The sequence below is a fragment of the Furipterus horrens genome, unplaced genomic scaffold, assembly GCF_987537825.1.
Source record: "Furipterus horrens unplaced genomic scaffold, mFurHor1.1.pri manual_scaffold_8, whole genome shotgun sequence".
NCBI classification, from domain to species: domain Eukaryota; kingdom Metazoa; phylum Chordata; class Mammalia; order Chiroptera; family Furipteridae; genus Furipterus; species Furipterus horrens.
In genome coordinates, this window is record NW_028327178.1 from 92,523,636 (window position 1) to 92,548,139 (window position 24,504).

A 24,504-nucleotide genomic window follows, 5' to 3' on the forward strand; every position below is an offset into this window, starting at 1 on the left:
TTGCAATTTAAATCTCTGACCAAAACACAAAACAAAAACTACCTGAAGTCTCTGAAAAGTTAATAATAGCAGGCAGATTGGAGAGGGAAGTCAAAACTTGAAAAATGGCCACTCTGGCCATGGTGAATTTCCTGGTCATGTTTCCTTCCTTCCTTCCTTCCTTCCTTCCTTCCTTCCTTCCTTCCTTCCTTCCTTCCTTCCTTTCTTCCTTCCTCCTTCCCTCCCTTCCCTCCTCCCCCTGACCTTCCTCTCTCTGTGTATCTGTCTCTCTCTCTTCTTTTTTCCTTTGGCTTTCACCCAAGGATGGGTCAAGTCTGGGAACTGAGCAATAGGTGCAGACAGCAAGCATTAAGAAAACCGCATCTTTCTACCCAGACAATTGGGAAAAGCAATTTCTGTGATCTGGAGAGTGTGGGAAGAATCTCTATATTTTTCTCCCCCAGCCCTAACCCAAGGCCACCCCCAACTGTGGGACAGCACTGCTGTGGGGGGTGGGGGGTGCATTGTCAGCATAATCACCTAAAACCCTAAATAAAACCCATCTCTCTAGATAGAGGAACTGGAAAGGGGGGACATTGTTGTGTGGATGTTTTTAAATGTAGATTTTACTTTTACTCAGGTGTGATGAGGCCAACAGACCAGGAGATGATTATCATTAAAAAAGATGACCACTTGGGGACACAAGAAAGAACAATGAGGTCCATGGCAGGCAGAGAGGGCGCTGGAGGAGAGCCTTTATGTGGTTTTTGAGGGAGATAATGGGTAAGACTAGGGAATTGCCTAGTTAGAATTATATCAGAGGTTCTGGAAAGAGAGGGCCCTGAGGTGGTTAGGGATAGTGACCCCGAGGTGATAGGAAAGTAGGGACTCCAAATTGGTTAATTTGCACATGAAAGGCACACAGGAAAGAGAAGTTCTTTTCCGTCTCTAGGAATCACTAACCCTAGGACTGGAGTCCTCCTTAGTCAGTGAGACCTCAGATGCCAAAGCACCAAATATAGAAACTAGAAAACGTGGTTAATATAGTGGAGACTATGGATGAAATTCCCCTTCTTCCTTTCTTCTTTCTTGCTACTTCACTCCAGAGGTGGGCTGCGTCACAGAGTACTGTGTGACAACATGGGAGAGCCCCATCTTTCTAGAGAGAAGAATCAGAGAAAGGGGCTCCTGGGAGCCACAGATGTGGGAAAATTTTCGGGGGAGGGAGTGCTGTGTGTGAACTAACAAATCCTGGACCCCAACCCAAGTCGCAGGACACAACCACAGAAGCTTAGTAAGGGCTTTCAGAATTGAACTACAATATAAACCATCATCATCTGAGTCCCAGACTAACCCCTGAGTGGCACATGAGGGGGTGGACCCAGACGGCATCACAAAAACTTTGCAAATGAACCGAAGCTGGAACCACCACCCAGAGAAAGTGAGATGATTTGATTGCTAAATAAAAATAATCAACATCCAGAGGATTTTCACAGAACTCATTTAGAGTCCCATATTATAATATTCAGGATGGCCAGGATACAATCCAACATTACTTTACATACCAAGAATCAGGAAAATCTTTAAGGAAAAGGAAAATATACAGAAGCTAATCCTAAAATGACCCAGTAGTTGGAATTACCTGACAGAGACTTTAAAGCAGCTATTATAACCATCCTCCCTGAGGTAAAAGTAAACATCTATAAAATGAATGGAAAGGTAGAAGTTCTCAGTCGAGAAATAGAAATTGTACAACAGAACCAAATGAAAATTATGTAAGGTGAAAAAATAATTTACTAGAGGGGCTCATTAGTGGGACTGAGGTGACAGAGGGATGAATGAGTGAACTTGAAAACTGATCAATAGAAATGATCTGATATGGAGATCATAGGGAATAAAAAGATTTAAAAAATAAAAAGAGTTTTGGAACCTGTGGGACAATATTAAAGAAAGTGGAATTCATAGTTTAAAACCTTCCAAAGAAGAAAATTCCAGGCCCAGATGATTTCATTGGCAAAGTCCACCAACATTTAAGGAGGAAATAATACCAAGTTTATACCAACTCTTCCAGAAAAATAGAAATGGAGGGCCTTTTGCAACTCATTTTATGAGGTCAGCAGTATCCTGATACCAAAATGAAAAAAAGACATTACAAGGAAACTACAGATGAATATTTCACACACACATAAACCCAGAGATCTTCAATAAACTATTAATACATGGAATCCAGAAACATATAAAATGGATAATATGTCACTACCAAGTGGGGTTTATTCCAGATAATTAAATGATGGTACAACATTTAAAAAATCAATGAGTGTAATTCACCATATTGACAGACTGAAAAAGAAAAAAGTACATCTTGGGACCATGAAGAGAAAGCCAAGAGAACAGAAGATAAGGTCATTCAGGGCACTGACATCATTGAGCTGCTTAATTAATCAAACTGGAACCACTCTTGCTGCAGAGCATTTCATCGCATTAGCCAAGAAGATAAGATTTGAGCTAAGCTTTGAAGACACTGCGGGAGTGAGCCATGTGGATAGTCAGGGGAAGAGACTGCCAGGCAGAGGAGACAGCCAGGGACAAGCCCTTAGACTCCAGTTGACCCTGATGGATACCTAATAACCTTCAGAGTTAGATTGAAAGTTCCAGAGTCAAAGATTTCATGAAGTTAGTGGACCAAATTCACTAACTAGGATGGATCTGAAATACCATATTTTTCGCTCCATAAGACGCACTTTTTTCTCCCCCAAAAGTGGGGAGAAAATGTCTGTGCATCTTATGGAGCGAATATTGCATCACAGACTGTGACGTGTATTACCTGACCTGTCAGCGGGGGCGACAGCTGTTAGAAGAGGAAGCAGTGGGCCCACGAGAAACCCCGGGGCATGCTTAAATGTCCCACTTTACTGCTGAATCTCAGGGAGTCTGGTCAGTATGAAGATAGTGAAGAAAGTGATTGTGAGCTACTGAGCTTCATAAATTCTGACACTAGCGATGATGAGTTTTTAGGGTTCCCAGAAAACTATAAGAGTACTTGAACCTTAAAGTCTCTCCTCATTTGTTAATGACAGTAATGATGGTTCTTCTTTAAAAAAAAATGATTTGTTTGTTTGTTTGTTTTTAGAGAGAGGGGAAAGGAGAAAGAGAGGGAAAGAAACATCAACGTGTGGTTGCCTCTCACTTGCTCCCCCAACTGGGGACCTGACGTGCAACCTGGTCATGTGCCCTGACTGGGAATCGAACCAGCGACCCTTGGCTCTCAGGCCGACACTCAATCCACTGAGCCACAATGACGATTCTTAATGTTGCTGTTGACTGCTGTTCACTTTACATGGTTGAAATACTACTCTGTTATATTTTATTAAATATTTTAGTACACCATTTGGTTCAGTTTTTTTTCCCTTGTTTTCCTCCTCTAAACCTAGGTACGTCTTATGGTCAGATGCGTCTTATAGAGCGAAAAATATGGTACCTCCTTTTTGTTTTCTTGGAAACTGTCATATGTGGGCTGAAGAATCCAATAGCTGTTGATTTTATCTCTGGGCTCCTGTGATTGGAAACCACAGGAACAATGCAGTGGTTGTCTTCTAGCAACACCTGACCTATGAGAGATAGAGATAAAGCACAATAAGACATCTATTTTAAACATTAGCTTTTACTTTACATATATCCACACCACACATCTTAAGTGGTTTTTCTATCTTATGTTATTAATAACAACTAAGTCACAACATAACACAGAAAGCCTAGGTACACTCAAATATCAGTTTGAAATGTATTTGATAGTCTATATTTTTTAATTTATTTTCACCTATCTAATTGTTAAAAAATAATAACATTGTAGAAAATATGGGAAAAATAGAAAGGAAAGGGGGAAAACCAAATTTTATCAATAAATATTACTATTTAAATATATTTCCTTTTTGAATTTTCCTATAGTTATCATTAAAGTAATTAAAATCAAAGGGTATATTCTACTTTATTTATGTATCTTTGTGATAACTTCAGTATTATTACAAACTTTTTACAAATTATTTTAATGGCTGCATAATATACCATCATGTAACTCGGCCATAGATACTTAACCACTCTTCTGTTGTTAGAATCTATGTCTTTTTTTACTTTTTCACCATTGCAAATATGTATTGTGGTACATAAAGCTTTTTATCTACTGGTTAAAAAAATAAAGATGAAAAAACACATGATAATCTCAATGGCTGAAGGAATTGCATTAACAAAAATTCAACATCTATTCATATTAAAATCTCTCAACAAAATAGTAACAGAAGGAAATTCCCTGCCCCCAAAGGTAATCTATAAAAAGGGCATTATATTTAATGATGGAAGATAGAATGTTTTCTCCCTAAGATTGGGAACAAGGCAAGGGTGTTTACTCTTGTTGCTCCAATATCATCCAGAAAGTTGTAACTGAGGCAACCAAAGCAAAGGGGAGACATATGCAATGGAAAGGAAGAAGTAAAACTTCCTATTAGTAGCCAACATGATTGTCTATATAGAAAATTCTATTAAATCTACCCCCACCCCCCAAAAAAGATCCTCCTAGAATTAATTAGTAATGAATCTGGCAAAATCACAGGATACAAAGACATAATGAATAAATCAATTATATTTTGGTATACTGGCAGTAAGTAATTGATAAACAAAAATAAATAAATAATATCATTTACATTGCACCAAAATAATAAAGTACTCAGGAATAAATATAACAAAATATCAATAGATATTTATGCTGAACACTTTAAAGCTCCAATGAAGGAAATCAAAGAAGATCTAAATAAGTGAAATGATATAATTTGTTCACTGATTGGAAGGCTTAAATCTGTTAGGATGTCAGACTGACATATAGATTCAACACAAGCCCAATAAAAATCCCATCAGGATTTGTTGGTAGATACTCGTAAGTTGATTCTAAAATTTATACAAAAAGGCAAAGGAACTAGAAAGCTAAAACGACTTTGAAAACATAGAACATTATTGGAGAACTCACATTATCTGATTTCAAGACTTACTAGACCGCTACACTAATAAAGACAGTGTAGTATTGGCAAAAAGAAAGATGCATAGATCAATAAAACAGAGCAGAGAGTCCAGAAATGGACTGACACAAATACGGGCAATTGATTTTTTTTTACAAAAGGGTAATGGGGAAATGTTGTCTTGTCAACGAATGATGCTGGAGTAATTGGACATTCATATGCAAAAATGTTAACCTTGACCTAAACCTTAAATTTTTTATTTTAAAACTTTAGTTGGAATAGATCATAGACCTAAATATAAGTCTATGAAATGTTGAAAAGGAAGCCAAGGAGAGAAATCTTTGTCACCTTGGATTAAACAGAGTCCTTTAAATGCAACATTAAAGCAAATCTTATGGAAAGAAAAACTGATAAATTGGACTATGGGAATAGAGAACACATCAGTGTTGCCAGGGCTTAAGGACAGAGGAATTTTTTACTACAAAGGGGTAACACATGGAAATTCTGTATTTTGTTTGTGATGGTTACATGACTGTGCATTTGTCAAAACTCACAGAACTATATACCAAAAATGAATTTTGCTTAAGTAAATGACAATTAAGTTATATATATATATATATATATATATACACACACACACACACACACACACACACACACACACACACACACACAATATATATATCACTGCCCTCCCTCCCCTGCCCGCCACCTCTAGCCTCTAGTGCCCTATTGCTGTGTTGTGTGCTGCAGGCCTTTCTTTCCTTTTTCTCCCATCAAAGCACATCTGTCCTGCATCCTGGCCCTAAGATATAGCATATCTGTGTAGTTATATACATTTTTTAAAAGCTTTTCTTCTCATATTACTATCAGATCACATCTCATAGATTCAGTATTTGTACAATTAATTTTTTTGAGCCCAAGATTAGGACTGCTTTAATCTGCTAACTTTCCATTTCCTCTCATTCTGAAACCTAAAACTTCATCATTTGGAAGGTATGCTTTTTGAGTAAGTTATTCCTCCTGTTTCAAGAAGGCCAGCTCCTATTATTAGGAGTAGTAAAATAACACGCCATCTGCCATTAGCACTTTAGCAGGGATTCATTTATTGGGTTAACTAGCTGTCACTGTGGATGGCAGCGAGCAGGCCTCTGAGGGCCAGGATGCAGGACAGATGTGCTTTGATGGAAGAAAAAGGAAAGAAAGGCCTGCAGCACACAGCACAGCAGTCGGGCACTAGATGCTAGAGGTGGCGGGCGGGGAGGGAGGGCAGTGAACAGAGAGCAGAGATGGGAGGGCGCCAACAACACACTGCGCCAACCTCACAGCTTTGCCTCGGCTGGCGCTGGACTTTAGCCAGTCTCTTCCTTAAACTTCCATTTCCTCTCTTCTGAATCAGTCAAGTCTCTACTCACATCTGTTCCATGGTGTAACCAAGATCCTCTTTCTCTGACCCCATTTATTCAACAGATATTTATCATAACTGACTCGAATAAACACTCTCTCCTGTACATAAACCACCAAAACCCTTTTAAATCTGCTTATCTCTTTTCATCCAAGGGAAGGAGAATTAGCCCTAATTTCCAGAGATGGAAATAGAGGCTCAGAAATGTTAAGTGATTTACCCAAGGTCACCCTTTTAATTATGAGCCCTGGACTCTTTCCATTATCTATACTCTGCTGCCCCCTACTGTGCATTTAGCATTAGACAACACAGAGTTGCTACAATCTTAAGAGTGCTTACTTTTGTTAATTTAACAAATAATGATTGAGGTCCTACTACGTGCTGGAAACAAACACAGGTATGGTCTGTGCCCGTGGAGTTTATGATGTAGAGCAGGAAACTGAATTACACAAATAATCATAGAATTGCAATTTGCGTGAGTACTATGAAGTACAAAGTGCTATATGAAGGCATAGATTAGGAGTGTGTACCCAAGTCTGGAAGATTAGGGAAATCTTTCATGAAGTGGAATTCGTAGGAATGGATTACTTATTGGCTATGGAGGATGTTAAGGAGCTCTCCAGTATGAACTGGGCAAATGCAGTACTGTTACTAAGTTGGGGGAGCCTAGAGGAGAATGAGATTCTCAATGGAAAGATGTGAGCTTGGCTTCGCCTTTTGCAGTTTGGAAATCCTGTGAGACATTCAGGTGAAGATGTGGAGTGAGCAACTGGATTTAGGAGTTCGGGAGCAAGGCCTAGGCTAGAAACAGACATCTGGGAGTTGTTGGAATGCAGATGGCATTTGAAATTGTGGTAATGGATGAAATCTCTAAGTAAGACAAGATCAGAAAGAGAAGAGGGCTTACAACTGCCCTGAGAAACTCCTGAATTTAAAAGGTCAATTGGAAGAGATGGAATAGAAAAGGGAGGTTGGAATGAGAAGCCTCGAGGTAGGGAGGAAAATCAGGAGAGTGGGATAGTGTCAAAACCAAGGGAAGAGTGTTTCAAGAGGGAGACTGGTCAAGTGGGGTGGAAGTTCTGCAGAAATCAGGTGGAAGTTATGTATCTGGCTAGCCTGTGAAACAGAGGCTTAGAGGTTGAGAGGACTGGGCCAAGACCCCCTATGGAAACCTCCTAGAGGCCACCATGGTACGTTGTCTTGGGTTAGTGGCCTTCATACTTTTTCTCATATACCACCAAAAATAATTTTGATAAATGATGCCACTCCATCTATGATAAATTCTCAAAATTTGAAGGTTGGATCAAAGGTATGCTCATTTCAAGGTGGAGAGGCATTGCTAATTTGTGCTCCAAGGAGAGTATACCAATTTATGCCCCTTCCAACAGTACTTTCCTCGCGCCCTCTTTAACGCTGCGTAATATCCAAAGTTTTTTTTTTATATTTGCAGTCTTGTGAGAAAACAATAGTTCATTGTTTTAACTTGCCTTTCTTTAAATACAAATGAAGTTGGTCGGCAGCCGTCCGTCTCGAGAGACGATGGTGTAGCTTCTTAAGAGTCTATCTGCACTGCCGAGAATGGCTGTGCAGTCCGACTCGGGAGTGACACGGTATCTGTCTCCTCCCGTGTTGAATCGACATCTTGCGATGACGCTGGAGTGTCCTCTCCAGTGAAGCTGAAGCTACAGAGCCTGGGCAGGGTGATATGGAGGGTCTGCTGTTGCCCATGCAGCAGACCCCCCCTCTCTTCGCAGCTGAAGGGTCCAAGGGAAAGACAGAGTCAATACAGCTTGGCTTCAGGTGCGCCGCAGGAGTTGCCGGTGTTGACTACAACGTCAAACCGCCTTAGGGACTCCGGCTCCGGATTTTCTGTCGGGGTTTACTCCCTTAGCCTTTCCCCTGAAGAGGTATGCCGCAAGGCAGCAGAGGTTTTTTGGAGTCAGAGTTTTCCTTCTCTGATGTGCCCTGACTGGAAGATCGAACCAGCGACACTTAGCTCGCAGGCCGACGCTCAATCCACTGAGCCAAACCAGCCAGGGTAAATATATATATATATATATATATATATATATATATATATATATATATATATATATATATGTCCATTTATATTTCTGTTTACATGAAGCCCATTTGTCCTTTACCATTTTTGAACTGGGTGATATGTCCTTTTCTTACTGGTTTCTAAAGATTGTCTTACATTAAGAAAATTAATAAATATTTTACCTAATTTATTATAAAATTTACTTTATCTCTGGGTTTGTGTGTGTTTGTGCCTGTGTGTTTGCCAAGTAGATTAAGGCCTGAATTTTTTAAATTGCCCACCTAAAGTGAATAGGTTTTGCTTATATTTCAGTATACACCCTCTTTTCAGGGAATAGCCTTTAGACTGTTACACTAACTTTTTTAACAGTTCAACTTTATTTATTTATTGAGTAGATAATATAGCTGCACGGTTTTTAAAAGGTCAAAGGACATAAAGATGTATATAGTAAAAAAATCTCCCTCTCACCCTGTCCTCAAACCACATAACCATAGTTACCCTCCGGTAAGGCATTCACTGTATCAGTGCTGTGGGTACCCTTCCATTATTTTACCTGCAAACAAGGAAGTCTCTCTCTCTCTCTCTCTTCCCTCCCTCCCTCCTTCTCTCCCATATCATTATATAAATAGTAGCATACTATACCCAGTATTTTGCATCTTGCTTTTTTTCACTTAACATTATATTTTGGAAATAATTTTCTAACAGTTCATAAAGCACTTCCTCATTATTTTTAATGGGCTCATAGTGTCCCATTGTATGAACATAATTTTGAATATGATCTTAAGGGAAAATACCCTCAAATCATTTGAGGCTGGATCTCGAGACTGAAGCAGAGGATTGACCTGGGACTTTTCATCCTTAACAATTGGACCCTTTCCTTTCTCGTTGCCTTTACCCCCATTTTCCGCCAATTAAAACATCACACAATCTTCCATTGCTTATAACTTTTAAGCACATGTGCTGTATATTACATGTAAAACAATTACCTGTTGACATAGGTTCATCTCAAATACCACTCTCTTTTTGAAGCCTTCCTTGATCTCCCCAATTTTCCCCAGCCAGAGTGACTGCACTCCCCTGCAATTCTATAGGACATTGTAATGTGTCTGAGGATGTCACATTGAATATGTGCTCAAGTTTCGTCTTTTTTTTTTTTTTTTACCTGAAAACTGTCTCACTTGCCTCTTTGACCTGAAAACTGTCTCACTTGCCACACAGTGCCTTCAAGGGTGGCTGCTTAGTAATGTTTATAGAACTTTTAAGGTAATTAGTGAACAAAGGTACAAGGAGTTAAGGACATACACTTTAGTATCAGGCACTTGGATTTTATTCCTGGTTTTGCTATTTTCTATGTGTATTCAGCGAATCAATCATTTCCCCTCCCAACTTTTCCTTCGAATCCACTCCATAGGATCATTGTGAGGATGAGATGATACAACAGAAAAATTGCTCAGCACATACCACGCCCTCACTAAATGTTAATTGCTGCAATGAGGATTCAGAGGAAGGAAAGAAGTCAGTCAAAAGGACTTCTACGTCTCCCACCTACAATCCCTCTCAGATTTCAAATGAGAACCTTACTCTTTCCTATTCCTGTTTTTGGTTGTTTGGGGGGTATTTATTTATTTATTTGGTAAATTTGGCCGGCAAGCAGCAAGAGCTGACCGGTGCTGCAGATTTTTGTGACGACCAAATATTTCCTTCCTTTATAAGAAGTTCTCTGACCTGTGATTGAGCTCGGAAGTTAGTTTCTTCCTACCAGACATTAAGGGGGAAAGAAATGCAATGACATGTGTTAAAGCATGGTGAGGAAGACTTAACTCCCAGCACGGGGACTATTGCCATAGGCCTAGGGCCCACTGCAGTAGAATTCTGCAGTGGGCAAGAGGACTTGGTCTCACCTATGAATACACCATGGTCCAAGCAGGAACTTATAGTCAAGGAGCAGCAAGTCAAGAGTCAATGGATGGAAAATTACTAAGCAGAAACATCAGGGGTCGAGGACTCTGGCTAAAGAAACCTAACGGGATTCTTGTTGATGAAAGGCCAGGATGATCAGACATCACTTGGGGAATGATGAGAGATAAGGAACCCAATCAGATTATCAAGGTGATGATCAGATATCGAGGCGGGGGGGTTCTAATTAAAGTGGCTTAGCAGGGTTCAAAACTAGGTTTACAAGGAAGTGTGCAGATGGGCCTAGCTGGTCCAAGAGCCTGACTGAAGGTGGGTCAAACAAAGACTCTTTGCACCGAATGGAAGGCATAATGATATCTGCAATGAAGGAGCCCATGTGATGGGGGTTGTGGGGGTGGGGGGGTTCCACAGAAGCATAAAGAGCACACAGTGTCTTGAAACTTCAGGAGCTTTTACTTAGTTCAGTTCTCATCTTTTCTTGCCTCGTTGTAACAGCCTCTTAACCCGTCTCCTTCTAATATCAAGGACTGTTGTGAGGAAAGCATCTGGCACAGTGCTGAACAAAGGAACCAATCAATGCAAGTCCCCCTCGAATCTCCTCCATGCCGCTACCAGATTTATATGCCCAGAAGTCCTCTTCTTCCCTCTGCCTGTGGATGAATTACCCCCGCTCACAGGCAACCTCTCCACTCATGTACTTGCGTACTCAAGGACATCACTGCAGCATCAAGGTTTCCCTCTCTACTGGCTCCTTCCCAGTCAACATAGGTAAACAGTATTTTGCCCATCTTGAAATCAAACAAAAACAACCCTTTTTGGACTCTACTTCCTCCTCTAGCTGCCACACTTTCCCCTTTCCTTTGTAGCAAAACTCCTTTTAAAAGGTATATATACTCAACATTTTCAATTCCTCTCCTATTCTCTCTTGAACTTACTTCAATCAGATTTTTGTCCCCTACATGCCACCAAAACTGCTCTTCCTAAGATTGCCAATCCCTCCACATCATTTAATCAAGTTACTGTTTCTTAGTCATCATATTATTTGATTTCTAAGAAGCACTTAACAAAACTGATTACTCTTTGTTCCTTAAAATACTTTCTTCAGTTGGCTTCTGGGATTGCTTCCTCTCCTAGTTTTCTTCCTTTCGCCTGTTCCTTCTCAGTATCTTTTGTGAATTCCTCTTTATTTTTCCAACCTCTAAATATCAGAGTTGCCCCAGGATTGAGTCATCAGAACTTATTTTTCTCTCTGTACACTCATTTCCTACATAACTTCTCCTGGTCCCTTGGATTTTAAATATTATCTATATTCTGAAAACCTCCAAATTTGTATTGCAATCTAGACCTCGTTCCTGAACTCAGATCCACCTATGAAACAGCCTACTTGCCACATCCACTTGGGTGTTTAATAGACATCACCCACTTAGATTCAAAACCAGACTCTTAATATTTCTTTCAAACTTGTCCTTCCTATAGCCTTCTCTGCATCGGATAATAGCAACTCCGTTCTTCTACTTACTCAGGTCAAAACGTTTGGTGTAATTTGACTCTTCTCTTGTTCTCGTATTTTGTATCCAATCCATTGCCAAGTTTTGTCAACTCTACTTTCAAAATCTATTGAGAACCCAATTACATTTCAGTATCCTCACTTGGACCCTGTATCTGGTTTATAGCAATAGCCTCCCACCTGGAGTTTCTGCTTATGACCCCTCTACCTGTCCTCAGCACAGCAACCGAAGTGCTTTTCTTAGGGGTAAGTCAGAAGATGTCTCTTCTATTTTCGAAACATTCCCTTGGCTTTTTATGCCAGTTAGTTAAAAATCCTTTCCTTCCATAACCCTTATCTTCTAATACTCTCACCCTCCCTCCTCTCCAGCCACACTGGTCTCCATGTTGTTCCTCAAATTTACTGGGCACGCTCTTGCCTCAGAACTTTTTCACTTTCTGTTCTCTGTCTGAATTCATCTCTCCAAGATATCTGCTTGGTTCACTCCCTTATTCCTTCAGGCCTTCAGTGAAAATATTTCTATGTAATTATACGTTTCCCTAATTGACTAAAGGCAACAACTATAATTTAACCTTCTTTAAATCTCCAGCCCAGCCAGCACCCAAAATATATTTAATACATATTTGTCGAGTGAAGAAATAAGAGAGGAGGTGAAGGGCAGAGAGGTCTCCCGTTTCCTACACTGAGTTCTGGCACTGAAGTAATGCCTCTGGATAAGATTATCAACATCAAAGTCTTTCCTAACATTCACTCCATTAGATATGTAGTTTACAGAGTGAAAGTGAATCCCGGCCATTCATCATATGGTCCTTTTCATGAAGTGGAGAGAGCAAGGGTTGTGAGTTTTATTTTACAAATGAGGAAACTAAGGCTCAAAGAGATGAAATGACTGGCCCAAAGGTGCACTACAAAGTAGTACCAGCCAATACCTGAATCCAGGTATCTGACTCTAAGTCCAGTGCTTTTTTTCCATAAAGAAAAAAGGAAAGAGAAATATGAGCCTAAGATTTTATGTTGGGGTGTCACTCTGAAGCCTTCTAACCCTCCTCTTTGGCTACTTCACAATGGACTCTGGACCTCCCCAACTGAGAACTTATCTTAGGGATACATTTTATGAGCATCCATTTGCCTTACACCAACCTCTTCCTTTTTTATCATTAATTACATACAGCCACTTATACCCACTCTCCTTGGTAGCCAGCTCTTGGGCCACTTGAGACCTATGTTAGCAGTTCAATAAGCACTTTACATTCGGAGTCAGGAGATAAATAAGACAGATCATGTCTCCAAGAACCTTAGCCCAGCCTGTTCCCTTTCACTCCTCGAATGTACTATTTTCTCCCTCTGGAATATACCCTCTCCAAAATCTTCCAACTTCGGGCAGTTTGTTGCTCTTTCCTCAATGTTTCTAGAACACTTGTTTCCATTTCTGTCATAATTTATCACGACTTGCTTATGTGTCTATCTCTTGACTAGAATGTGAGCTGTTCAAGTCAATGGTGTGTATGCAGACTTCAATCTCTGTGATCTCCCTGACACCACCAACCCTCTGACTCTCCCTGAAATGCTCCTCCCCTTTCCCACCACGCTCCATAACCCTGGTTCCTCAGTCTTCTTGGCCATTTTTGTTGGCTCAACTTCCTTCAGGCTCTTAATCTATATGCATCTTAAGATGAGGCTTTTAGCTTATATGGCCCCTTTTCCACTCTATCCTTCCCATTTCAACTATCATGTTGATTGGAGGACTCCAAAATATTCATTCTCCACCCTCTTCTAACCTCATTTCTACATGCATCTCAGGTATCTTGTAGTCCCTTCCATCTCAGAAAGCCTAAAACAAACTCCTGTCACCTCCTTCAAGCCAGTTCCTCCTATGACAGCTTCATTTCTGTGAAGATACTACCACCCATCCTTCTGGAATTGCCATTACTCCCAACTCTTTTCTCTCTTCTTCTTTGCCCAATGTCTTAAATCTGTCTCTTCCCCTATTCTGGAAAAAAAAAAAATGGGGTTCTGAGGTCAGATTGCTCCAGCTCTGCCACTTGTGAATCCCGTGAATTTGGCAAACTTATTCAGAGCTTCTACTTCTTTATTCTAAATTAGGGGTAACAATAATAGTATATATTTCATAGGGTTTATCTATGAGGATTCCGTCGTCGGCAGCCGTCCGTCTTGAGAGACGATGGTGTAGCTTCTTAAGAGTCTATCTGCACCGCCGAGAATGGCTGTGCAGTCCGACTCGGGAGTGACACGGTATCTGTCTCCTCCCGTGTTGAATCGACATCTTGCGATGACGCTGGAGTGTCCTCTCCAGTGAAGCTGAAGCTACAGAGCCTGGGCAGGGTGATATGGAGGATCTGCTGTTGCCCATGCAGCAGACCCCCCCTCTCTTCGCAGCTGAAGGGTCCAAGGGAAAGACGGAGTCAATACAGCTTGGCTTCAGGTGCGCCGCAGGAGTTGCCGGTGTTGACTACAACGTCAAACCGCCTTAGGGACTCCGGCTCCGGATTTTCTGTCGGGGTTTATTAGCCTTTCCCCTGAAGAGGTATGCCGCAAGGCAGCGGAGGTTTTTTGGAGTCAGAGTTTTCCTTCTCCGATGTGTCCTGACTGGAAGATCGAACCAGCGACACTTAGCTCGCAGGCCGACGCTCAATCCACTGAGCCAAACCAGCCAGGGGGGTCTATGAGGATTAAATGACATATAACATAGTGAAAGGCTTAGCCCAGGGTCTTGTATATACTAGTCATTGAATAAATGTTAATTATTTTTGTTATCATTAGTTCCTTATACCTAGATTATTGCAGTAGTCTCCCAAATAACCTGTCTGTCTCCTGTGGTCATTGTTTTGTGCACTGGGAGGGGAACTAATGTGGAACATCCATAAATGCTAAGCACTTCATCTTTACAGCAACCTTATGAAGTCATATCAGCATCATTTTATAGAAATGGAATAGAGCCAAGAGTTTAACATAGGTCTGATTCTAAAGCATGCTCCCTTTCCACATTTCCAAATTACCAGGTAACCATAAAACACCATTTTCCACACATCCTCCTGCTCAAAACAAACAAACAAACAAACAAACAACCTTCAATCACCACTCCCATTTCCCTTCAGAAAAGAACCCAAATTCATTGTCCTGGGAATTAAGGTCTTGTACCAGTTTCATCACTTCCCAGAACTTTCCTGTAGGAACTCTGTGCTCCAGAGAAACTGATCCGCCCCAATCACATCCTGTCCACCTTCACCTTCCTACCTGACATGACCTCTCCACTCCCCTCTCTTAGTTAAATCCTGCCTTCCTTCAAGGCCTAGCTAGAGTCCCATTTGCTCCAAAAGCCTTCCCTGACTTCCCCACTCTCCAAGTCTCCCCTGACCCTGAGGTACCCGCCTGGATCCTTTTTGACACATGGTCTTTGAGACCCTGTGCTTCTTTGCACTTATGTTTTCCTCACCAAGCTGTAAACCTCTACACTTCAGGAAACCAGCCTCCTTTTCGTTTGTATCCCAAGTAGTCCAGAGTCCTACACATATAAAGTGCTCAATAATATGGGTGGTTTTGGATGACAGATGATTTTCCCAGCTGGGTGATGGCTCTCTCTCTCCAGGGGGTAAGGGAAGGAGCTTCACCTTAATTTCACCTAATGTCTCCCTGGTCTGCTCCCCTGAAACACTCCTCAGCTCTATTCTTCAGTTTCTCACCCTCCCTGACCAGGGAAGACCCTCAGACCCTTTCCAGGGCTGGCTATTTCTTTAGCTCATTTTCCTCCAACCCAGGGCAGCTTCTGAGTCCCCACCCCGAGGCCACCACCCTCAGACCCTTTCCCCCAGGCCGGTCCCCCTGGCCTCAGACCCTCCACCCCAGAGCCGTCACGTGGTTCTGCCTCTAGGATTATTTGTTTGGCCTCTTACCCCTCCCTCGGGTCTGCTCCCAGGAAAACCCCCTCCTCCAGTCCCACTCTTCGGACCCTGCCTCCAGAGCTGCTCTTTTGGGCTCTGTGAACCCCTCCCCAGCTCCGATCCTCGACCAGCGCCCAGGGCTGGTCCCGAACCGCCACCCCGCGGTCCGTCCAGGTGCTGCCCCCGCGCCCCTGGCAGCCCCCCCCCGGGGCGGGGCGCGCGGAGGCGGGGGCGCGCGGGCGGCTGAGGCGGCGGCGGCGGCGAAGACAGGCGGGCCGGGCGCGTATCCGCGGCGCCGTGACTCGGCGGCTCCGCAGCGGCTGCAGCGGGAGGACCCGGCCGGAGGCGCCGCCGCTGCCGCCATCGCCGCCGGGCGGCTGGGCCCCGCCGCGGGGATGCCAAGGAGCCGGGGCGCCCGCGCCGCGCCGGGGCCGCCGCCGCCGGGTCGGGCCCCCGGGAGGCTGCTGCTGCTGTTGCCCGTGCTCTGCTGCCTCCCGGGCGCCGCGCGGGCGGCGGCGGCGGCAGCGCGGGCCGAGGACCGGGCGGCGGCGGCGGCGGCGGCGCGGGCGGCCGAGGCGGAGGCTCCTTTCGTCGGGCAGGTGGGGCTGGAGCGCGGGGCCGGGGCGCGGGCGCGGGGCCTCCGGGCAGGGCGGAGGGGCAGCGCCGGGCCGGGCCGCGCCCGCCGCTGGGGAGTGGAGGTGGCGCTCGGGGGGCCCGCGCCTGGGTCCGGGCCGGGTCCCAGCGCTGGGGCTGAAAGGGCTGTGCCGAGGCCGCGGCCCCGGAGCCGCTTCAGCACCGCGGACAGGGGCGGCGGGCGAGGGCGCGGCGGGCGAGTCGGGAGTGTTGTGGTGGCGGTGGGGTGTGTGGCCTGCAGGACTGTGTGTGAGGGAAACCGTACAACGCCTCGGAGTAAATAGTAAGCGCAGCCAGTCTGCTGTGGGCTGGGAGAAGAACCCAAGAATGTTCAAGCTGGAGAAGAGGATGGGATAGGGGGTGGGGGGCGAGGGGACGGGGAAGGACTGGATCACTGCCTCCATATCCGAAGGGCTGTCACGTGGAAGGATAGACTTGCTGTGCGTGGTCGCACAGGGCAGAACTAGAGCCAACAGGGGTGGGGGTAGGCGTTGCAAAAAGGCAAATTTCGGCTCAATATAGGAAGAAGTTTGTAACAATCGGAGCTGCTCAACCAGCTTAGGAGGCGGTGAGCAGCTCATCACTGGCATGTGCAAGCAAAAGCTCCAGGAGGGGATTGGATGGATCTGTGCATAATACCCGCAGGGATACATGATAATAACAACAATAATGCCAGCTACCCTCTACTGAGCGCTCATTATGTGCCAGGCCTGGTGCTATGTTGTTTATGCATTAGTAGTATCTTATTTACTCCTCATAACTACGCTAGGAGATAGTTGTAATTATTATCCTCATTTTACATGCCCACCTGTCCTTCCTTTGATGGACACAGAGAACTTTAGTAACTTGCCCAGTGTCACATAGCTAGTGAGTGATGGAGTTGGGATTCTAACTTAGGCATGACATTATTCTATATCACAGGAGGGTGAGGTCAGTGGACTAGGTAATTACTTTGATCTACTCTAACCTAGAGGTCTGCAATTCTAGTAAGTGATGTTGGTTGAGACAGTGTTTTTGCTGAAGAAAATCCGAGTTATTGCCTTAGTAAATCCTAAGAGATGATGTGTGCTTGTTGAAGCAGGCAGTCTATTTGTTCAGAAGAATTTGCCAGAACCAGGATTGAGCATGAACTCAGGGGGTCATAAACTCTGAAATTTTGTTCAAAATTGTGTTTGGATGTGCGACTGTGTTTTTCTAGGATAGAATCCATAGCTTTCTTCAGATTCTCAAATAGGTACGTGATCCAAAAAAATTAGGGTAGGTAGAAAGTCTCTTTAGCCCCATTTGGTAGTTATCTTCCAAAGATCTTATTGCTGGCTGACTTTTAGTTAAAACTTCTTCTAGCCCGTTTTTGTTTTCATCTTTAGTATATCTCAACATAATGTGTTTTTATGAGTTTATACCCTATAAAAATCAGGATTCCTTCAGTCTTCCTGAGTGCACAGGGTAAAGTGGAAAGACCCTGAATTGGAATTTAGGAGGCCTGGGTTCTAATACAGCCTTGTCCCATGGTGATTTCTATGACCTTGGGCCATTTCCTTGCTTTCTCCAGGCGTGGATTTTACCATCTCGAATAGGAAGGGATAAGGCCAAATGATCTTTACTCTGAAACCTTTTTATTCCTATGATATTTCAAGCATTAAGAGGAGGCTATTTGCTTGAATATGTCAGGATTTGGATAGAATGTTATGTGTGTCCATTCCTTATCCTTCTTAGTTTTACAGGCTTTGATTGTTCCACCTCTCTTAGTCTTTGTCTTTGAACCCTTAAGTTTCCTCCTCATGACAGGCCATCCCTAGAATAGCCGTATTCATCCTCTGGGTCATTTTATTTGCTCTTTCCTAGATGTCCTTGAGCCCTAACTTTCAATACATATAAACCAGACCATTGTCCCCAGATGCGGGACCCTATGGTCTTGCACAAAGGAAGGATGATTTTCTCCTTGGTTTTCAGGTCCCCTCCTGCTTCTGCCTATCCCTTTGTCAGTCTTCCTGACCCCAAGATGTTAGGCCACTGTCTTTAGGAAACAAGCTAGCTCCCAGATCCCTTTCCTGGGTCAAAACTGATAGCCTGGAACACAACACCCTACATGTGGATTATTTTTATCGAAGTGCATTACCTTTCATTTCCCCACATTGACATTCATCTGCCTTTTTTGCATCCCACACAATACCTTCCCTTCAGCTCCCACCCTCTCCTTTAGCAAAGCGTTTCCCTACCTGAAAGGGCTCAATATGATCTGCAGTCCTGAAATTTTCACTTTGCTCTACTTCTTCTGGATCACTTATAAAAAATTTAAATCAAACAAGTCCCAGTATAGTCTCTAGGGGCCCCCTGCATTCTTAATCTCCTTTCATTTAGAGAAGTGACCCTTTATTTCCATCTTTTGTTTCCTATCTCTAAGTGAGTTATTAGGCCATGATAAAAACACCACCCTTCTTTCCATAATGACTCCATTTTCAGTGCCTAATATATTGTCCAAAACTTTCTGATAGATGAATTATATCCACTGCTTCTCTCAATATATTTGCACCTAATTATCCCTTTACTGAGTACTAGTAGATCACATGATTGAAACCTTATAGAAATATTGTTTTTTAGCCAGCAGATAATGCTGCTTACTCTTCTTTGTCTTTTGAAGCTTCTGGAATCTGACTCCACCCTACCTCTTCACTAGAAGGCTGTCCTTCCTACTGCTCTTCGGTATACACTCTTACTCCAGAAAGGTTTATCTCTCCTTTATCTTAAAGCAGTTACCCAGGTTTCTCTGGACATCTACATATGATGTTTATGTCTGTACCTCCACCAGTCATCTGTAACTTTTCCTTAAAGTTCCAGAACAAGTTCTGCTTCTCCAGGAAACTTTCCTTGATTTCTCTAGTCATTTATTTCTCTCTTCTCAGGGGAACACTTTCAGGCAGCCCCAGCCAGTTTACCATTTAAGTTTTTAAAATACTTAAACATTATTGGGGGCGGGGGGTTCTTTGGCAGGGCCTTCCCCAACCAAACTGCTTTTTGTTTTTAAATCTAACACAATCCCCAGCTCTCAATGCTCATTGTTAAATACTCAAGTATTCAATGATTCTACTCTTTATCCTTGATGCCAAAGAGTTATATGGATCTGAAATAGATGCTTACGGGCATGCAGATCTACAGGTCCTTTCTAAAACCCTTCTTAGGGATCAGACTTAGTGTCTACTTGACCTTTCATCAGTGGAAACAGGTTATTTCTTTTAGCAGTGGTTCCACAATTTCATCCTTGAGTTCTTTCAGAACCATTATGTAGGTTGTCATCTAGTGATAGTGACATACAATAAAGAGGAATTGAGAAAGAGGTGGCCATGACCTTAGAGACCACCAAGTAAGCACATAATAGCACTTAATAAATAGTTCTTGAATTGGTATTAGTGAATTGCCCAAATACACCAAGCCTGATAGTAGGTGATTCCGAACTAGAACGTTTCCCTGGTTTCCTGACTTCTTAGATGAAAGCACTTTCACTATCTTTGGCTTTGGGTTCCATATCTCAGGCCTTTCATTACCAAAAGACAAATCCAAAAAATATTTTTCATTCAATCTGTTTTTTCTTTTGCTTGCTTGAGTCTTTTTTTTGTATCTTGCACATTGGGGAGGATGGTTCCCACTGATTCTCTAATTGGCTTCCTGTGTTTGGTTTATTTAAAGCATCTCTTTCTCTTATTAGCTGGGTAGAAGACCCCACAAATAGTTTTTTTGTTTGTTTGTTTTATGTTTTTGTTTTTGGACATCCTAGTTTCCAATTTGATTCTGGGCAAGATCAGTACAGGTAGCAAGAGAGAAGCCAATCAAAACAGGCCACATAAGTAACAGTGTGATGCCTGGTCCAAGGGCATGATGGTTCCTGCCCTCTAGACCAGTTTGAGGGATCTGCTCTGGGCAGACAGAGAATGTTCTTTAGTTTGTATCTGCAGTCAAGGAAAGTTAGAGCACTGAATGAGTATAAGGGTAGGGTAGGCTTATTAAGAAACACTATCAGATTTGCAAGTCAGAATTTTACTTCAATGTGATCATAGCCTCCAGCATATCTTCATTGTTGTCTTTAAAAAATTTCCCACTCTTAGAAAGTTCTTCCTTTTACCTAACCTGAATATAGTTTCTGTATTTTTAATTTATTTTATCTTACCATTACTGAGGTTTTTCTTATTCTTATAGTGTGATTTGTACTTTCATGATCCTGGCAACAATGCCATGAGGTAGATGGGGAAGATATTGTCCTCATGTTATAGATGAGCAAACAGAGCCCTCTCTGGTGTGGCTCGGCGGATTGAGCGGATTGAGCGTTGGTCTGTGAGCCAAAAGGTCACAGATTTGATTCCCGGTCAGAGCACAATCCTGGGTTGCAGGCCAGGTACCCGACTGGGGGTGTGTGAGAGGCAACCGATTGATGTTTCTCCCCTTCTCTTTCTCACTTCCTTCGTCTCTCTCTAAATGATGATGATGATGATGATGATGATGATGATGATGATGATAAATAAAATCTTTATAAAAAAGAAAAGAGCAAATGGAGACTCAGAGAGGTGATGTGACTAGTCTATAGCATGTCCCAGGACCCATGTGTAACTACTAAACAGTAAAGAGAAGACCAGAACTAGATTTTCTGTCCTTGGTCTGAGTGCTTTCCCACTACACTAAATTGTCCTGTTCTGAGTCACTGTGATAGCCTATTAGTCAGTCCTTTCTGTTTTCATGTATGTCCCACTCCAGTCCTTGAAGAGGTAGTTCTAGAAGAAGTAAAGGTAAATTATAATTATATCAAAGATATTAATCTTAGGAAATGCTTAGCCTTATGACATGGTATAATTTGAACTCAAAATGAGAGGAATCAAATTCTTAATAGACTGCAGCCAATGTCTCCTCAGTACTTAGCATGTGCTTGGCACATTCTAGACACTTGATAAACATTTAAAAATTAATTTCATTGTCTGTGTCCCCCACCAACTTCTTTGAATAGTGCATGGTACATTAAAAAATCAGTACTTTTTCAGAAGAATAAATGAATGCATGCTAGAGGCATAAACAAGGTCTGGAGCAACACTAAAGAGGGAGGAGATGAGGTTCCCAGCTGAGTTGGGGAAGTCAGGGAATATTTTAGGCAGAAGGTTGATATTGAAGATAAGCCTTTGAGGGAAGAAAAGGATGGAGAATGGTGAGGGGGGCAGTCCAAACAGAAGGAAACCCTTGAACCAAGGCTCCTCGAAAGTGTATGACATGTTTAGTTAGCAGTAAAAAATTTGCTGTGCCTGGGGCATCAAGTTACTTGCTATTTCCAGTAAGGGTGCATGAGAAGACATGCTGGAAAAGGAGGCTGAGAGCAGATTGTGAAGTTGGCTTTTTTCCAAAGGCTGAGGGGAGTCATTAAAGGTTTCTGAGCACAGAAGTGACCTGTTCAGAGCCATGTTGAAGAGGCGGAGCACCTGGGGCCTGTTCTGAAGCTGTTCTGGGGTCTGGCCCCTGCCCAGGATGCCTTCAGCTTTCTTAGCACAACTTAGGTCTGTGCACCTGTTTTGGGGACTAGTGAGTGGATAAAAGCTGTGGAATGCCAGCTCGGGTCCCCTCCAGCTGAGAGATTTGGGAACAAATCATCTGCATTCTCTGGACTTCAGGACTGATTCCATTCAAGTCCTTTACTAGTTTTTCTTCATCATTACTCCATACATTCATTTTTAAAGCGTACTTTGAACTAGACTTTCATGCTATATAGGATAACATCAAAGCCATCTATATAAAAGATAGTATTTTAACAAAGTAGGCACAGAAAAAGACATTGTTATTAACAACTTTAGTTAACAACGATCATTTAAAAACTCAGTTCTATACCATAAACACTCATGTGCGCAGTTCTCTGTGCCCCCAAAACGCAGGGCCAGAAAGATGGGAGTCAGCCTCCACCTCTTCCTCTCCTTGCCTGCCTCAACAGAATCAATCACCAAGCCCCAGCCACCCCACCTCCTGAGTGGGTTTCCCTTGTGTCCACTGCCTTCACTCCACTGCCTCCCTCTTAGTCTCAACTCCCAGCATGTCTCATCTGGACTTCAGAAACTTCCCACCTGTCTCTAATCCTCCTTCAAACAGCAGCCACCATGACCTTTTAAAAATAAATCTACAAGGACTCAGTTATATCTGAAGCAAATATGGCAAAAGCTAAGATTTAACAAAGCTGCTTGGTGGTTATCCAGTGTTTGTTTTATTATTCGGTATGCTTTTGGATGCTTGAAATATTTAACTTAAAAAATTAAAAAACAAAAATATCAGATCCTGTTATTCTCACCCTCACCTTGCTCAAAATCACTTTTAGGATAAAGGCTAAACTATGATCGCTATGCTATGACTTCTTACTTTTAGTTCTTATGGAAACATGGCAAAGGCACACAAAAGTGGAATGCATATCATTACGAACCCCTCATAGCCAGCAGCCACCGGGCGGAGGCCCTGTGTCACTGCTCACCTCTCCAGCCACTTTTGTACCACCTTCTCAGCGCCTCTAGCTGCCCTGGCCTTCCTTCTCTTTTTCTAATACACAGGCTCCTGCCTAGCTCGGAAACTCAGTAAGATAGTCTTTTTTCTGGGACGCTCATCATTCCACCTTCACCTCTTTCACACATAGGTCTCAGCTGAGTTGTCACATCCTCAGGGAGGCCACCCCTGACGTCACAGCCACAGCGCCTGTCAGACACTGTCACAGCAGCTTCTCCTTTTCCTTTGTGCCACTCTCACAAGTAAACCTTCCATCTTTCCACGTCTGTCTGCCCCTCCGGGCCATAAGCTGTGTGAGGAAGAGTTCAGTGGGGGCGACAGGCACGTAAACCACTAGTTATAATGAAACACGGCAGATGCTGTTAGTGAGGGCTGCACATGATGGCACCGGGAGCACAGAGGAAGGCCATGGAACCCCGGAGAGCTCTCCCAGGTGAAGTGGCATTGGAGTTCCATTTTGTAGGATATTTAATATTTTATCAAGGAGAGGCTGGAATGCATGTGGGAAGAACATTCTAGGGGAGGGAATGAAACAGGTGCAGAGGATGGAACCTGCAGGGTGTGTTCTGGCAACACAAGAAGGTCTGTCTGTAGTTAGAGTGGCTAGTCCTTGGGATGAGCAGTAATGGAGTAAGTAGGTCATAAAGACAGAAGATAGGGCTGGAAAGGTGCATTGGCCTCAGATTGTGAAGCGTGTTGAGTGCCATGCTAAGGCACTTGGACTTTAAGACTGGTGGTGAGGAACCAGAAGGCCGGCTCCACACTGACTTCAATTAAGCTAAAATAATAGAAATTTATATAATTACTTAGAGGTTATCTAGTTTAGCCATCTACCTGTTACAGTTGAGGAACTAAGGCCTGACCATGGTCTTTATCTTCCCTTATCCCTTTTCTAATGCATCCTTAATCAAGCTCCAGGGGACACACTGGCAGGTCTGCCAGAAGGCACTGGAAAGGGGGAGGAAGACTGAGGCTCCTCACTTCTCAGCGAGTGAATGAGAGCATTGCCACACTCCTGGCCTTGGGATGAGGATGAGGCCTCCCCAGAACTGGAAGACTGACCCCAAACCCCAAATGTGCCACCTCCCTGGGCATGGTGGTTGTCTGGCTTGTGGTGGCCTCCTGGGAGTGGGCCAAGGACATTGTGCAGACCGCCAAGGGATTCCCGCCAGTGCACTTATTGCCCACTCAAGAGCTGGTGGCAGCCAAGAGGCAACACCGCGCCATTAAGGTGTTTGTCAAGAAACTAAGTTGGGAATTGTGGGTGACCCTGAGGGCCCTTTTTAGACTGGCTGTAAGCGAAAAGAAAAGAAAGAAAGGAAGACACAACTTTGGAGGCAAACCAGAGCTAGTGTGGAGGCTGTAGCATGACAGAGAGAATCCTCCCTAGGAGGCAGGGATGTTAGACTCCATTTTCAGTTCCTCTACCAACTTGCTCTGTGATTTTGGATAAGTCATTTCTCCCTCTCTGAGTTTTATTTTTCTCTTCTGCAAAACAAGCATGTTAAATTACATGCTCTTTAAGTATTGTTGACCAGTGCATTTTCTAGATGCCTTCAAGTTTGAAGTATTCAAAAATTAGTTATAACTCAGGTGGGCTCAGT

General features: G+C 43.2%; 1 protein-coding gene across 1 annotated transcript in view; it reads right to left on the reverse strand.

Moving 5' to 3' along the window:
* Window positions 1–24,504, reverse strand: part of EDEM2 (ER degradation enhancing alpha-mannosidase like protein 2) — a 115,429-nt gene that overhangs the window by 62,209 nt on the left and 28,716 nt on the right. Inside the window, exon 2 of the mRNA XM_090286303.1 lies at window positions 3,458–3,587. Coding sequence (XP_090142429.1) covers window positions 3,458–3,486 — 29 coding nt within the window. The 5' untranslated portion in view covers window positions 3,487–3,587. The remainder of the gene's footprint in view (window positions 1–3,457; window positions 3,588–24,504) is intronic.